Genomic DNA, 17,966 nt, shown 5'->3' with positions numbered 1-17,966 from the left:
CACAGGCCATAGAAGATTTCTTCCTCCAAGTCATCCTTATCGAAGGCAGAAAAAAGCATTTAATGGGAACCAAGAGTTAAACCCCGCACCGAAACCATTAACTGGGCATGAAATTTTAGATAGAGTTGAAAGAATTAATTATCGCCTGGGAAAAGTGAGTGGGAAGTGTCAGATGCAGCATGGTGATAAAATATCTTGCTGGAAAAAGAAATCTATATTATTTGAGCTTGAGTATTGGAAACATCTACATGTTCGGCATGTTCTTGATGTGATGCACATTGAAAAAAATGTTTGTGAAAGTTTGGTCGGTACGTTACTTGACATTCCTGGAAAATCAAAGGACGGGGTAGCAGCAAGACTAGATCTTGTGGAGATGAATTTGAGGACTGATTTGGCACCAAAGATGGGGGATAAGAGAACTTTTTAAACAGCAGCATGTTATACTCTAAGAAAGGCTGAGAAAAGAAAACTTTGCAATTCTTTGTCTGAAACAAAGGTCCCTACAGGTTATTCATCCAATGTTAAAAATCTTGTGTCGATGAAAGACTTGAAACTTGTTGGCCTTAAATCACACGACTATCACACTTTTATGCAACAATTGCTTCCAGTCGCCATCCGTGGTGTCTTGCCTAAACATGTTAGAGATGCAATCACTCGGTTTTGTGGCTTCTTCAATGTGTTATGTAATAAAGTGATAGATGTCTCAGAGTTGGATGCTCTGCAAAGAGAGATTGTGACAGTATTGTGTTTGCTTGAAAAATATTTTCCCCCATCCTTTTTTGATATAATGATTCATTTAACTGTTCATCTTGTTCGGGAGGTCAAATTGTGTGGACCGGTTTGGTATAGGCAGATGTACCCATTTGAAAGATTCATGAATACCTTGAAGGGTGTATAGCCGAATGTTATATTGCTAAAGAGGCTGTGGAATTTTGCTCGGATTACATGTCTAATGTGCATACAATTGGGATCCCGTCAAGACATCGGCAAATACAACTTACTAAGCCTCTGTCTGGTTCAGTATTGCACTCCACTTGTCATGATGAGTTGAATCAAACACATCGTTATGTATTGGAAAATGATGTTGACGTCGATCCTTATATCGAGTAATTTCTCTTAACTATTAATATTTTTTTCACTTTACATACATTCTATTGGATAACTTATCAGTAATCGTTTCATTAGGAAACAAATGGAATTTTTGAAGGAAACGTTTCCTCATAAAGCTAAGTCCAAAAAGTGGTTACAAGATGAGCATAACCGGACTTTTATTCACTGGTTATGTGATCGTGTGAGTGCAGTTGGCAATTCCACCTGTCAAATATCCGAAAGATTGAAGTGGATAGCGCGTGGACCTAACAATCAAGTGTTAAAGTACTCTAGTTATTTGATTAACGGAGTTACTTATCATACAAAAGAGCGTGATAATACACGAATAGTTCAAAACTCTGGGGTAAGTTTAGTCGCAAAGACAATGCAAGTTGCTAGTGCGAAGGACAAAAATCCAATTGTGTCAGACATGATTTTTTATGGAGTTATTCAAGAAATATGGGAACTCGATTATCACAAATTTCAAGTTCCAATGTTTAAATGCAATTGGGTTGAGAATAATAACGGTATTAAAGTTGATGATCTTGGTTTCACGTTGGTAAACCTCAACAGAATTGGATTCAAGTCTGACTCTTTTATCTTGGGCAGTCAAGCAAAGCAGGTATTTTACATTGAAGATCCTCAAGATCCTACATGGCATGTTGTACTTTTCACTCTTACTAAGGATTACATTGAATACATGAATTGTGATGAGTTGGAAAATGAGTCAATCCACTACCAGTGTTCTACAAGAGGGTTTGTATCAATGAAATCATTGGATGATGACGGAACAGATGAGAATGAACCACCGTGAACCACCGTGCATTCGTGAAGATTGTGATGGGACTTGGGTTGAAAATAATTAAATGTAATATTTTGTTTATACTACCAATGTTGTTTTTGTCTTTAGATGTTGATATATATATATACACTACTCTGCCTTTTTGTTTAATATTTAATGTCCCAAATAGAAATTTTATAATATTGCGTATCTATGGTCCCCTTCATAAATCTTTATCTTATTGTTAATTTCTTAGGACATAAAATGCGTAGAGATTTGAATAACCCAATTCACCATTGCCTTCTAATTTCATCTGTGCATAATGATTATCAGCAGCGTCACCAATATTCATGCCTAACAAGTTGTCTATTTTTTTTTTGCAGGAATTGGGTCATTGAGGAGCTTGACAAGGTTTCGGCATTCAATAATCTCCTCATTTCTTTGATGACACTATGGCAGCTCGTGGAAAGCTTCCTATAGGGTATCAAGTTGATGAAAAGGTTGAGAAGAGCAATATATTACGGAGGATTGATAAGGCTAAAGGAAATAGTACTGCATATTCTGCGACTAACAATAGTTGTGAGGGTCAAACAGTAATTGAATCTACAGAGACCGAATCAACAAGGACATGTAGAGGTCGTACACGTTTGGATAAGCTTGTTAGGCAAAGGGTGCATGGAATTAGGAAGGATGTAAAGTTCAACAAGATTGGACAGCCAATTGGAGAATTTGCGGGTGAAATGCAAAGTTATATCGGCGTGCTCGTTCGAGAGAAGATTAAGATAAGCTGCAAGACCTGGAAGCAGGTTCCAAATAATGTTAAAGAGTTAATATGGGAATCGGTGAATGTAAGTTATAATGCTTACACAATTTCAATTAGCTCTCAAATGGTTACGATATATTGAATGTGCTGTTTTTTTTAATAATTTTCTACAGCTGACGTACAATATTGACCAAAGCTGGAAGAAGGGATGTCTAAGTTCAGCAAATAATAAATGGCGTCAATATAAAGCTTTTCTTACTCAAAAGTTCATTTTCAGCAAGATGGATAAACCAGATGAGTTGAAAGATCCACCGATTGGCTATGGTATTACACGAGATGACTGGAGTTCTTTCGTAATCAGCCGCATGACTGACGACTTCATGGTAAGATTCATAATTTGTCTTTTACAAATAAGTCAATTACAATATCATTAGTTCTATTGAAATCTGGTACGTATGTGAAATGTTCAATTAACTAGAAAAAAAGTGATGAGCAAAAGAAGAGAAGAAGGCAGAACGTATACCCTCATCAACTTTCCCGTAAAGGATATGCACGTTTTGCTGATGAAATTGTAAGTATATTGAAGCTGCTGGTTAATATTGCACATTAATATATTTTTGAAACTACTAGTTTAATATTTGGAAATCAGATTTCCTTATGGATGGCATGTTGCGCATGATTTTAGGCACATATTGTTGTCCAATAATTCAATACCCATTCTATATTTCAACCTAAAATGACTGGGTTATATTATGGTCTGTATTTCAAATGATATCCACTTTTTGCTGATGAACTGTAAGTATATTAAACCTGCTGGTTTAATCATCGACAACAACGAGTTAGCTAATTATCTGTTTTATCTTAATTTTATTTACTGGAATGACCATTCATAGTTGAAAATTGAAGGTGTTATGTACATTCTTGTTATGAATATCACATTAATAAAGCTGTCCAACCGGCTGAAGAAGTGTCTCCTGTGTTGTCCATTTATTTATATGCTAGAATTTATGTTCCAAAATCTGTATTCTAAGATTGCTCCTTGTTTATAGGCATCTGAATTATGTGATGACGATGAGATAAATCGAGCTCTTATTTGGAAGAGAAGACGGGTCAACAAGGAGGGTGAATTTGAAGGGGATGATCTGAGAATGGCAGTACAAAAGATTGTATGCAATCAATACATGATAATCAATACTTTGTTATTTATTAAAACTGATTTAGTAATTATTTTGTATGTTTGGTGATTACAGGATGATTATGTGCAAAAAAAAACGAGAGGGGAAGTTGCACTTTGAAGGGGCAAAGAAAGATATCCTTACAAATGCACTCGATTCAGAAGAACATGCTGGGCATGTGAGGGCTGTTGGAGGTCATATCACTCCAACAATCTACTTTAATGTTGGTAGAAAATGGAATAGACCTCTTGATGATGGTCAATTAATTGTTCGTCATCAAAAGGAATTGCTAGAGGCAAAGATGCTAATTTCTGAACAAGAAGCACGCATGGTAGAGCAAGATGCACGCATGGTAGAACAAAATGCACGCATGGCAGAGCAAGATGCACGCATACGTAAAATTGAAGAAATGTTTAGAAAAGGTGCATGCGACATTGAGGTTGATGAAAAAGGAAGTTGCTCAGTGAGGTTACCTCCCATGAGTGAAGATAAGATCAAAACAGAAAAGAGTGTCCCAAATTATGAAACTTTGATTGATGATGACATGAAAGTTTTGAGCAAGGATGAGTATCTTCAGGTATATGTTTATTTAATTGTGGTTACATTACTTGATATTATTGCAAGAATAAGTTGCATCAATGTATAACATGATTGATTGTCTTCTAGGGTAAGCCGGTTGCTTTGACATTGGTTTCTAAGACCAATGTTGTTGCCTATGGTACAATTGTTGATGTCAATGGGGCTGGCAAGTTACTTCATGGTGCTCCATTACCCATGAATTGCATGCGCGTCTTTGTTGATGAGGCTGTGGAGAAATCAGCACTGTTGCCATTTCTAATACCAAACAAATGTGATATTGTTGGTGATGCTATAGGAACCCATGTGGCTTGGCCTGCACACTTGGTAGTGATGAAATATGAGGTAAAAATGTTGGTTCGGGTTAGTTAATATATAAGATTTTTTCAGAGTTGTAATATGTTCAGTTTCAGTGCGTATCCATCCTTTTTTCACCACTAACATATTTACATGTGCGATTTTCAGAAGCCTCAAAGGAAGAAAATTGTTGAGAAAAAAAGTAATCCTGTTTTGTCATCCAATGTGCTGAGATCATTGCATATTTTGTACTGTTATGCTAAGCGTGGGCTGGAAATACCTGGAAAACATATATCAATGTTTCTTGATCATGATTTATTTGACGATGAGTACGAACTACTTGTGGACCTTGAAGATATCACACCTTTTTATCTGTTGGAGCCAATATCTGCCAATTGTATAGTTGTTTACATGTGGTAAGTTTTCGATTAAATTTAACTTTTTGTCTTTGAATTGTTTAGCATATATTTTGTATAAAATTCATTAATCTGGTAACATTTTTCTGTTCAAATGGCAGGATTCTCTTCAAAAAGATGAAAAACGATAACAAGGTCGAAAAATTTAGATTTATGAATCCACACACCATCCCAATCATGCCATATGTATCCAAACTTGATAAAAATGAAAAAATTGAACACTTGAATAGCTGGGAAAGTGTTTTGGCAGATAGGCTAAGTGGTGCAGCAAGAAATCAATTAGTTTTGGTGTCATACAATGTTGGGTAAATCAAAAATACAATATCACTTATAATTGATTTTTTTCAACAATTTTGCGAAACGTGTTAATTGACTATCTGTTTTGTGCCTATAGTTGTCATTGGATTCTCACTGTCATCGATCCTTATGTGGAGGTGGTTTATTTGTTGGATTCACTTAGTCATCGCAATCGCTATGAGGACTGGAAATATGTAGTGGATATGTGAGTATATATTCTTTTCTTAATTAAGCATTTAATTTAGCCAATGGAACACTCATGTCGAATCTTGTTGCTATATGAAGGACCTTGAGATTGTTTAATTCGAACAAGGAGAGGAAAGGGAAAAAAAAGCCTACATGGGAAGTGATAAAGGTATTTCTTATATATGTTTATCTGTGATAAATTGACAAATATTTATACATGTATTAATCATTGACAATTTTTTGATAATATAGGGTCCTCGCCAACCAGATGCAAAATAGTGTGGGTATTATTTGATGAGGTTTATGAAAGAAATTGTTGAAGGAAATGCTACCAGTGATAAGGATTCACTTTCCTCAATAGTATATTTGACATATTCTCAATCTTCTCAAATAAGTGTGTTTATATCATGTTTCTTCTTCATTATTGTTTTTTTTTACTAATATAATTTGAGTTTGTTCACAGTTCATGAAAACAGTTTACTCTAATGAAGAAATTGATGAAGTGCGATCCGAATGGGCGGAATGCGTACTAGACTATATTAATTATGACTAGGTATGTTTAATTAATATTGTTTTATTTTCTTATTGTTCACTTTTGCTTAATGAGTTTTTATTTTCTGCTGTGATTATCGACTCTTGTTTTTTTATTAAGTTCCCTGTACATAATGTGTTGTTGATTAATGATGGTTCTCTAACGAGTTGTACTTTCTATGCGTGACTTCCTGAAAATCACATTATCATTGTGCATCATTATAATCTTCGAGTAAAATAAATTTGGGAGAGGTCTGGACTCTGTAAAAAGCTTAAGATTGAAATTTCTTTTCTTTTGTAAAAGATTAATTAGAAGGTGCATAAATAAAACACTAGCTAGGAGAGGTCTGGACTCTGGAATTAATGGGAACTATCCTTCATTAATGTTTTAGCCCTCTTAAGTAAAGACTATTTTTTGAGGAGAAATCTCACATGCTCTTGACCAGGTGCTTTCGTTAGATAATGCATCATGATTTGGAATTTTGGATGCTTTTTGGTAGTGTCAATGTATAGGTCTGTAAGACACTTTGTTTTGTGCTATAGTATCTACCTTGAATGAGACAATTGACAAATCTATTATTGAGACACACACATACACACAAGATTTTAGTGTGAACAAGTTAACTTCTTATAGTGATTATGCTATTACTCATGCATGTGTAACTACAGGTTTCTGACTCCAATTTCTATTGTTCCTTTGGTGGCTCTTGTCGTTTTTGGGCTCTATGAGCTTGGATTCCCTAAGGTACGAACAAGGCCTAACTAGCTGCATAGGATCTTTAGTCAACTTTTAGTTAAAATGAAATATGCTGTAGAATAAGAGAGATTAAATATGCATAGCTTATTTTACATGTACCTAAAATAATGTTAATTTGCTTATGATATCAAACAAGAAGGCAGATCCATGCTAGTATGAATTAAAGTTGGGAGGCTAGCTTATTGGGATGTGGAGTGGAACTTGAAATGGTGTGTGGTTTGAGTTATTGGGATGTTGTGGAGTGGAACTTGAAAGTGCCAAATCCATGGTTTAGCTTGTGGCCTGTGGGTTGGTCGGAGCCCACGGTTTGTCAACTGTGCCTACTATATTTTATGAATTCAATACAAATGCAAAAATGAGTTGAATAAAATCTGCACTGCCTTCCCTTTTGGAGTTGCTGAGTTTTTTTCTTTTATTTTTTTCCATGACAGGCGAGATATTAGTTTGATAGTTGAGATTGGATTCCATGTTTAAATTGGTCTAAGATTTTGTTGATAATTTTGGACTGAGAATGTGTTTTCTTGTAGGTAATTCGGGAGTAATGCATAAGGGGTTTTGATGCAAGGATTGAGCTGTGTTTCAGATCGCCTTGGTAATACGTAGAAGTCAGCTCGTGAACATCGTTATCAAGAACAAACACATGATGATTTATGTTTTGATATAACCATCTTTTGGAACTACTTTTGTTACATTTATATTATATTAGATGGGATATTTTGAGTTTCGATTACGTAGTATTATCTTCCAAATTAGATGTGTGTAACTATTTTGGAACTTGAATATTTTCATGGATTCAATATAGTAAATATTTTATTTTATATTGATTTCTTTATTAATATTTATAGTTCGTATGAAGATTAATTAGGCAACGGTTTTAATGACTCCAAATACAACTGATTTATGTTATTGCCAAAACCGTTGTCGTATATCACAAACGACAACGGATATACACTGTTGCAAAAACCGTTGTCGTCATTCAAAAACGACAACGGATATACACTGTTGCAAAACCGTTCTTGTAATCCACAAACGAAAACGGATATAAACTGTTGCAAATATGTTGTCCTAAGCCATAAACAACAACGGATATAAACTGTACAAAACCGTTGTCTTAAATAGTCAATGACAATGGATTTACACTGTTGCAGAACCGTTGTCTTTGGAGACTTACGACAACGGTTACAAACTGTTGCAAAACCGTTGTGGTAGGATGGCTACGACAACGGATATAAACCGTTGTTATAGGGCACGCTTTTTACAACACCCCCAGTTACAACAGTTTTAATCCCCCCCTACGACAACGGATAATATCCCTTGTCGTTTTGCAATTTTCTTGTAGTGTTATGATAATTTCAGATTTTGTTTAAAAATTTGTGAACTTTGTGTTGTAGCATGTAGCTTACTTTGTGTTTGCTACATGTTTTGGTTTAAGGACTAACTTTGTGTTTTGTTGTGGGGCGATGATGATTGCTATTGGTGATTCTCCGAACTAGTGAACCGACGTTGGGCCAAAAGGTGAGATTTGTTGGACTTTGGCCCAACTAATTCCCTATATTCCCAAGCCCATTTTAAAGCCTCTATATTTATATATCTCTCCAGCCCTAAACTAAGTGTGAGCCGCCTGTTAGAGATTGAGAGGAACGTGCTGTGCGATTTAAGAGAAAGGCCGAGAGAGGTTGAAGGTTGCTTGTTGTGCTTCCTTCTTCCTTGACTTAGTGTTCTTGTTGCCTTTGCTCTTCCCCTGCTTTGTGCAGATCTCTGTGTGTTGTTTCCTCTCTTGCTCGTTTGTGTTTGGCTGGCCTCCATCTGCTGTGTGCGTGAACCGAAGGCTGCTCGGTGCTAGGAATCTTTATTGGTCTTCGTCTTGGTTCTTGGTTAAATCGGAGAAAGCATAGCGTCTGAGCCCCGAGTATTTCGAGCAACGTTTTTGTTCTTGTTCAGTTTCATTTTCCCTCTTTTATTGCAACTCTTTGCTATTGGTTTTCTTTGTGTTTCTGTTCTCTGCTCTTTTCCTTTGTTTTATTTTGCAGGAACAGATCGATAGAAGTTGATGGCGGATCGAGCAAGGAGGTTGGCGAATTCCTAACACACAACCTGCCAGATATTCCACTAGAAATAAGATTCGAGCGTCGCCTCTTTTTTATTACACCACCCAAGGAATCTACAACTCAAGTACTTGATTTATTGAGACCAGCATCAGCAACACATACTATGACTGGTGACTTTGATTGGACAACATCTCTCGCTTCAAGTATAAGATTGCTGAGGGTATTGAATAATTAGACAGATGCATTCCCCCCACGAGATACCGAAATTATGCAGCTTGCAAACCTGCGAATGCTAGCTATCTTGGGCAAGTGGAATTCAAAGAATATCCCAATTTTGGAGTCTACAGACCTTACATGTTCATGACAACTTTTCAGTTAAACCAATAGTTCTACCGTCACAAATCTGGTACTTGCCACAACTTAGGCATCTCCGTTTGGATCATGTTATTTTACCCGATCCTCCTACTGCAGGTTCGCACCATGACGAGCATGATTGTCATATTTTGGAAAATCTACAAACACTAGCCAGGATTCGAAAATTGAGGTGTACAAGGGAGCTCATTAAAAGACTTCCAAATGTAAAAAAAATTAAAACTGATGTATGATTCCTCCTTGGGGGTGGATTGGCCCTTTTACAGCCTAGAGAATCTTGCCCACTTGCATCAACTCGAAGCATTAAAATTCGGTTCAGTAGACCCAATTCCCTTCAAGTGCATCAGCTTCCCTCTCTCTCTGAAAGAGTTGACTATAATGTACTGCCGCTTACCTTGGGAAGACATGACAATTGTGGGTTCATTGCCTAATCTTGAGGAACTTGAGGTGGGGTGCAACGCATTTGAGGGCCCGACATGGTGTCCAATGGAAAATCAATTTGTTAAATTGAAACTGCTGTTCATCTACGAGACCGATTTGTTGCATTGGAGATCAGCAGATAAAGCACACTTTCCAGCCCTTGAGCACCTGATTCTGGAGGATCTGAATTTGAAGGAATTTCCTCAAGAATTCGGGCAACTCGTGATGCTTAGAAAAATCGAAGTGTTTTCGTGCAACGATTCCACACAGACTTGGGCAGAGCAGATACGCGAGGAACAAGAGAGCAGCGGAAACAAGGGCATCCAAGTCATAGTGCCCTGAATGAGAGAGAGGATGATTATTGATTAGCTTCCATGGCCATGCATGCATTCTTGCGAGGTACGTACTTTCGAAAACATAAAACTTCCCTCGTTCCCTTATGTTGGCTTTGCGTTTTATAAAATCCATAAATTTCGATTACATTTTTATTGTTTAAATGAAAAAAAAAAAAAACGCATCTTATCTTAAATTCACACCTTACTTATTTACACATTATTAGCATAAACTAAATTTAGTAATATGAAGTGACAATGGTCGATTGATTATAATTTAAATCAAAAAAATAAAAATAGTTGTCCTAAATTTTGTTTTTAGAATTAAACCCGTTTCATGGTTATTGTTATTATTATTTAAACATAGCATTATATTGTGTATTATATTTTTTAGCATTTAATAATTAAAATAACATTGTATATATAATTCATATTTTAATTACTAATATAATTGATTTAATATTTCATTTACACAATCAAAAACAATATCGTTGTATATATTATTTATATTTTAATTACTATAACTATATATATAATTTATCAATAATGCACAACATCAAAAACGTTTTCAGTAATTTTTATTTTTACCCAATTGTAACTTTTCGGTTACATTTGTTGACCTTCATTTAACTATATATCAATTAATAAATAATCAATTTCATTTTTAATTGTTAATTAAATCAACGTAGTCTAGTAGCAATTAACAAGTCATAAATGCATAAACCACGTACATATGTTTTTTTTTTCTTTTATGTTTTCTATTTTTTTTGTACCCAAAAGATTTGGAATATATATATTTTTTTTTCTTAAAATCTCCATGTAGAAAACTAAAGAGTAAAAAAAAAAATCAAATTAAAGGCAAGTTTCGGATTATTCAAAAAGACTAAGGACAATTTCAAAATATTGAAAAAATCTTCACAAAAATAGTTGTTTTAGAAAATTTTTCTTTATTTAGTACATCTATAATTATAAAGTTTGAGATAAATATAGTAATCATTTTAATCCATCAATATAAGGGGTGGAATAGGGTGAGGACCCATCCCATAACTCTCTTATCCTATTTTCATCCCAAAAAAAAAAAATTCAGGATCCCGTCTGGTAGGGAGAAGGAATCCCGATTTTTTTTTCCATTTTCAAGATTTTTTTAATATAAAAAATAGATTATTTTATTAAAATATGATTATATTTCTAAATAAAAAATAAATATTTAACTTTAAAATATAGTATTAAAATATTTCTTATAATGTTTCAAGTTTTGTCAAGACAAGAATATTGTGCAACGGATAATTATTGATAAAATATTCGGATAAAAATTACTCGATAAATTTTTTTAAAATATATTTGGCAAATTGCATCTCTTATTTTAAATATTTGTTCTAATTATATAATTATAAATATGAATTAATTAAATTATTAATTAAATATTTTAAATAATACACAATAATAAAATATCATTTCGTGATTCTACTATTCGATTTTGTCACCAATAAACAATTATGCGAATTAAGTCAATTATTAATTGTAATATGAGTTGAAACAAAATAATATTTTGCTAAATCCATCAATAAAATTATTAATAAATATATTGTAGTTTTACTTCGAGCAAGGTCAAGAATCTCGTCGCGATAAAGTTTTATTCTCGATCTCTCTCCGATATTAATTGGAATGGGAAATCCCGAAAATTCGGAACGAAAAAAACTATCGGATTGAGATTTTTTTATATTGAATGAGATGTAATTTGAAATAGATCAAGATTTCGAGTTAGAGAATTTTTGCCATCCCTAATCAATATTATACCAACTTCAAATTACCTCGTGTAAAGCATTTGTTAAGTAAGGAAAGTCTCGAATACATTCCTTAAATCAAGGCAGTGGCACCACACTATTCATATCATGTCAATAAACAAAATAAACACTTTTGTTTTTTGGACTTTTCAAAGCAATAATGTTGAAAAATTACAAGTGCCCACAATCCAATTATTAACTACTCTTGTGGCAGCCACACTAATTCTATCAATATCCTGATGCTGTGTTCTCTGAAATTTATCTGCAGAAGCCAAATTCACTACTCAAACTCGAAGCTTCAACTATGGCGGCGGCTTATGCAGCTCTAATGTCTCTTCTGAACACTTCAGAGCTCCTCTTCCACCCTTCCCAGCAATGGCTACGTATAAACATAGTACAGATCGTGTACCTGCTGCAAAATGTTCATATCCTTCAAGAATTTCTCGAAGATTATTCACACAGAGCCCACCAAGAAATGGCTGGAGTGGAGAGTCAAATTGAAGCTGCAGCTTATGCAGCAGAAGAAATCATCGAGTCCCATGTATTGGATCAGATTTCAGCACGATCTAAGGGTAGCGAGGCGGATAGCTCGAACAGCTTCTCTGCAGATATCCATGAAATTATAGAAGTGATGGAGTATCTGATCGATAACAAGCTGGTGAGGATAAAAGAAACCATTGAGGAAGATCCGACGTTCATAGATTCATCGCCTGCTGTGGCTTCAAGATCAGCTCCCAATACTATGGTGGGTACTGATGAGAAGTTGAATGAAATATTGGACATACTCACTGGACAACAATCAAATCGCCAAATCGTAGCAATTGTTGGAATGGGAGGAATAGGTAAGTCCACTCTAGCTAACAATTTATACGAACATCCATATATTCAGAATTACTTTGATATTTGTGCTTGGGCTACAATATCTCAAAAACATAGTGCACCAAAAATTATTTATGAAATGCTATCAGAAATTGGACAAAGTAGATCAGAGAGTCGTTTAATTGGCGATCCGTCGGTCCAAACCAAGTGTGAGACTGGTGATGAACAATTGGGTGAACAATTGTACAAAAAGTTATTTGGTAGAAGATATTTGATCGTGCTGGATGATTTATGGAGCATTGAGGCTTGGGACGAGATAAAACGATTCTTTCCAGATCATTGCGACAATGGAAGTCGAATCATGATAACGACGAGGGTAAAGAACGTGGCAGAACAATTGACCTCTTGTCCGCTCTTTGAACTGGATTTGTTAGATGACAACAGGAGCTGGGAATTGATGAGGGAAAAAATTTTCGGACATCAACAAGGTTGTCCTCCTGAACTGGAAGAATTAGGGAAGGACATTGCGAAAAATTGCAAAGGACTTCCTTTGGCAATTGTGGCGATAGGGGGACTGCTCGCCAAGTCTGATAAGACGATGGATTCGTGGAAGCATGTAGCAGGAAATATGAACTCGATCATAAATTCTGAGGACGACGAGAAATGCCAAAAGATATTGTATTTGAGTTACAATAACTTGCCTATTCATTTGAAACCATGCTTTCTCTACTTGTCTGTGGCTCGATCACCATATAATATTAGTATCCCTACGCGCATCAAGCAATGGGTTTCTGAGGGATTTGTAAAACCGATAAGAGGTAAAAGCTTGGAAGAGGCAGCACATGAATACATAACAGAACTTGTTGATAGAAACCTCCTTATCCTTCGTAAACGAGGGGTCCTTGGTAACTTGCTACGTTGTGGTGTGCATGATCTCTTGAGAGACCTATCCATTAGGGAGGTGAAAAAAATAAACCTGTTTCGTGTGATATATGATGAGAACCCAGAATCGCCCTCTCGCCTCTGTCTTCGTCCATCTATCTTGCAACCCGAAGTAGGATACGTCCCACGTGCCCTTGATATATTGGGACCGGCCTCACTAAGTCGGCCTATTGCTAGTACGTCGGACAGCACACCATTTTACGCTGGTCATTTACAATTGTTGAGGGTGTTGGAAATGAGTGATTCAATTCTACCTGATGAAAACTCGCAGCTAATGAACCTGCGGTTCTTCGGTTTCCAAGGTCAGTTGGATGGGAATTCGATTCCGAGGTTTTATTCTTTGATGTCCCTATTTTGGAATCTACAGACTTTGCTAATTGATAATTCCACATCTGCAACTTTATATCTGCCCCCGGAAATTTGGTGTTTGCCACACCTTAGGCATCTCCAAACTCATAGATGTGTTTTACCTGACCCTCCCATGGACGATCATGTTATGGAAAATCTGCAAACTCTCTACACGGTTGTATTTTTTCGGTGTAGTGAGGAGGTTTATAGAAGGCTTCCCAATCTGAAGGAATTAGGAATTGGATATGAAGATGCATCCCCAGGTGTGGAATGGCCCTCGTTGCGCCTTCAAAATCTCGTCCACTTGCAGAAGCTGGAATCATTGTTTATCAACGTATGCACGGAAAATAGGCCGATATCTTGGAAATATCTCAGCTTCCCAGTGTCTCTCAAAGAGTTGACTTTAAGTGCCTGCAAGTTACCTTGGGAAGATATGAGCATTGTGGGTTCATTGCCTAATCTTGAGCTACTTCAGCTCTGCTTCAACGCGTGTAAAGGGCAGACGTGGTGTCCAACACAAGGTCAATTTGTTAAATTGAAAGAGTTGGTCCTTGAGGCGATTGATTTGTTACACTGGAGAGCAGACAAGACGCACTTCCCAGTCCTGGAGCACTTGATTCTTGAATATTTAAATTTGGAGGAATTTCCTCAAGAATTTGGGGAACACCCAACACTTGTAAAAATTGAAGTGTTTTCTTGTGGCGATTCCACCAATGGTTGGGCAGCGGAAGTGGGTGAGGAACAAGAGAGCTATGGAAACGAAGGCTTTCGAGTCATAATACGCGAAACAGAGGAGTACAAGCCCACACTAGTCACGAGGCCGAGCATGGACGGTCACAACCTTTCAAGAGGTATTGCCTTTTTCATCAGTCTATAGTAGTTGATGGTGATTGGTGGTGATCGATCGTGTGAAAATTTACTTTAATTTCTTCCTTTTCAAAAAAAAAAATTACTTTCAAACATTTTATGTAGGGTTTGAAAAAGTTTTTAAGAAGCATTTCCTAATTCTTGCTCAGTAAAACAGAATAACAAAATTTTTTTAAGTAAAAACTGTTAAGTGATTCCTAAAAGTTTTTTCAAACGTTATCTTAAATGATTATATTACTTTATTTATGTATAATTAATTTTTAAAATATAGATGAAATATATGATTGAAATATTTAAAAATAATAGGTTTTGTGTGAGACACTATAAAACTATAAAATTGATTGTGTTTTTTGTTGAAAATTTTCTATTTTGAATGATTTTGTAGTCTGTAGATAGTGACAAGAAAAAAAAAATAAAAAATGATTTGTACAAAAAGATAAACTTAAGTATAAAAAGAAATAAACAAATTAAGGATAATTTCGAAATATTGAAAAATATTTCACTAAAAAATTAGTTATATATATTATGTTCTCCTTAATAATTGTTTATATAATAGTATAATACACATAGACTAGCATAAACTACGTGTCTCTTATTATGTATTATATATTTTTAAAAGTAGTAACTATAATATGATGATATCAATACGTGTAATATTTCAAACATATCTTTGACAAGAATATAAATATTTATATAAAATTTTGGAATTACTATTTTTTTTATCGTGATAAAAAATTTATGTGAATTTTTATTATTTTTTGGCTGTTATTAGTATCATTGATTTGTAATCAGTTCTCCTGCTAATAAAGCATATATATATATATATATATATATATATATATATATATATATATATATATATATATCATTTCTTTCATTGCGGATGTTTGTTACGGTTTTGAAACAAAAAAAATAGTATTAAAACTTCCAAACTTTATATAATACTTTGATTTTAGGTATGTCTTCTTAGAAATATATATCACAGGATACTTCTAATATTGGTGGGGTCTATCAGTCATACAATGTAATTCTACAAATAAGTGGCAACTGTACATTTAAATAACAAAAGAAACTATGAGATGAAATTAAAAAATAACTAAAAAAATTACAATGTAAATAATTTGGTGAATAAAAGCGTTTAACTAACTTTTTGAAATCTTTTTCAAAATCCCAATTTGCCCTTACATTCAATTTGTTTTTAAACTTAATTCAAAAAGAATTTTACAAAGAATTATACATTACTTAATATTTATATTATTTTGTTAATCACAAAGTTTGCCTAATTCGTCTTGTATGGACATCTCCTTTTTGGCACAGTGCCTAAACGATTTAACAATATGCCGATGATATAATAAATTGTGTTTTTACTTTTTTAGTTAGAAAATAAATTTCTAGGAGAAATTCGTTGTCATTGAGAATCATGGAATAAACACATGAGAGACTCGAAGCCTTGAAAAGTGCAAATTTTAATTCCTTTGCATGGAGTTATAAAATGCTGAACTTTGTAATTGTATGGTTATGTATAGCTATATGTGATATATATGTATAAATTCTACGTCTTAATTACAAACTATTTAATTATTCTGGAACTTTTTTCAAAATCAAATTAATTACAAATTATTATTTGCTTATTTTTTTTGTGCTCAACTCAGATTAATGTTGAGTGTTTGATAGTTATTGTGCTCATGATTTCAATAACATCGTGCAGGCTTTGTGATCTTCACTAGAGCTCATGAAGATTAATTTGTTGCATTTTTTTCTATTTCAATAATGTTATCTTTTCAATGATGTTTTGTAATAGTAAGATATATATATACAAAGAGATTATTAAATCTTGTGATACTTCAAAAAAGTACTTGTTATATTGATCTGTCACATTAAGGCTTATGCTTACCTAACTTCATGAAATTGCAATTTGCAAGTGTTATTTTATTTTTGTGTTTGTATTGCCTACATCACAAGTTCAATGAGTTAGGCCAAATATAGAATGTGAAGTACTTATCTATTAATATAGAGCACATACAATCGTGCATGCATCGTCGTTTTCTATAATATATATATAAAATAAGTTTTTGCCAGTAAAGTTTAACTCTTGATTTTTAGATGATATTTGCATATAATTACTTCAGAAATCTAATCTCATAATATTATTAATTATGGTTTCTAATTTTCAACGTGTTAAAACTATACAATTCTATTTCATAATATTTACATTTCAAGAGTATGTAGAAGTTTAATCATGAAGTCATTTTTATTTTGTCTAGAGCTCTCAGACGGGTCGGACTGTCTCGTCCCGTCACGACCGGCTGCCTGTTTAGGTTGGACCATTTAAGCTCGCCTCCAAACGGGCCATAAAAACCCCAATCCGCCCAGTCCCGCCGCGGGTTTATTAAAAAAAAAACTAAGGTAGTATTTAAGATTAATGAAAAATATATATCAACGATAAATAATAACAAATAATAAATGTGACTGTTGGGTTTGGACAGTATGAAACCACAGAAATACCAGAAATATCTTTTCGAGACTGTTATCTTTCAGTGTTGTCAACATTTCATGATAACTCTGTGCAGCAGAATAATTAACTAACAGTAAAAGTAAATAACAACACAGATAATTATGCACAAGTATCAAGTACTTGTGCGATGCCTCATGGCGAAATAATCACTAGAAAAATAAAATTAGTTTACAAAAACCAACTAGTGATTGTTTTACGAAAAACTACTTTTCTCAACAGATTGAGAAAATAAACGACTCCCTAGAAACTAGTAAGAACTAGAGTAATAAACCAATAGGAAGTATTAAGCCGAAAAACAAAAACCAAAGAAACACTTTCTGAACAACACTTTACTCGTGTGTTCTTCAGTGTTTCTAACACTACTCGGCAACACAGTAACACAGCAACGATCACTCCAGAAATTCTTCAACAACTGATCTTCAAAGCTCTAGAATTTCTGCAGTAATTCCCTATGTATTTTGCTCTCTATATTTCACTCTCTTGATCTTTCTATCTCGTTCGTTCTTTTTGATCGGTCCTATACACTCCTTTAAATAGATCTTCAACTTGTTTCCATAAATAAGAACCTACATATGAAGGAAACAAAATATCATCAGATATTAAATATTTCGTATCAGAATTAATAAATATAACCAATTTTTAACACTTGTC

The 17,966-nt window shown here is 34.3% G+C and overlaps 1 protein-coding gene and 1 long non-coding RNA gene across 2 annotated transcripts; both read left to right on the top strand.

Moving 5' to 3' along the window:
• Positions 1-5,887: 5,887 nt before the first annotated feature.
• Positions 5,888-7,475, top strand: LOC140871207 (uncharacterized). Its single transcript, XR_012147647.1, has 3 exons — positions 5,888-5,940; positions 6,044-6,133; positions 7,396-7,475. It is a non-coding gene; the product is annotated as an uncharacterized lncRNA (long non-coding RNA).
• Positions 7,476-8,620: 1,145 nt separating this feature from the next.
• LOC140871208 (putative late blight resistance protein homolog R1B-16) lies at positions 8,621-16,675 on the top strand. The gene is made up of 3 exons (XM_073273621.1): positions 8,621-10,107; positions 12,093-14,784; positions 16,509-16,675. The coding sequence occupies exons 1-3, from the start codon at positions 10,093-10,095 to the stop codon at positions 16,541-16,543; spliced, it is 2,742 nt and encodes a 913-aa protein (XP_073129722.1). The 5' UTR covers positions 8,621-10,092; the 3' UTR covers positions 16,544-16,675.
• The last annotated feature ends 1,291 nt before the right edge of the window (positions 16,676-17,966 follow it).

The sequence above is a fragment of the Henckelia pumila genome, unplaced genomic scaffold (assembly GCF_033568475.1).
Source record: "Henckelia pumila isolate YLH828 unplaced genomic scaffold, ASM3356847v2 CTG_44:::fragment_3, whole genome shotgun sequence".
In the NCBI taxonomy this organism is placed as follows: domain Eukaryota; kingdom Viridiplantae; phylum Streptophyta; class Magnoliopsida; order Lamiales; family Gesneriaceae; genus Henckelia; species Henckelia pumila.
The sequence above is the reverse complement of the archived record's forward strand: the minus strand, read 5'-3'. Positions and strand labels throughout refer to the sequence as shown.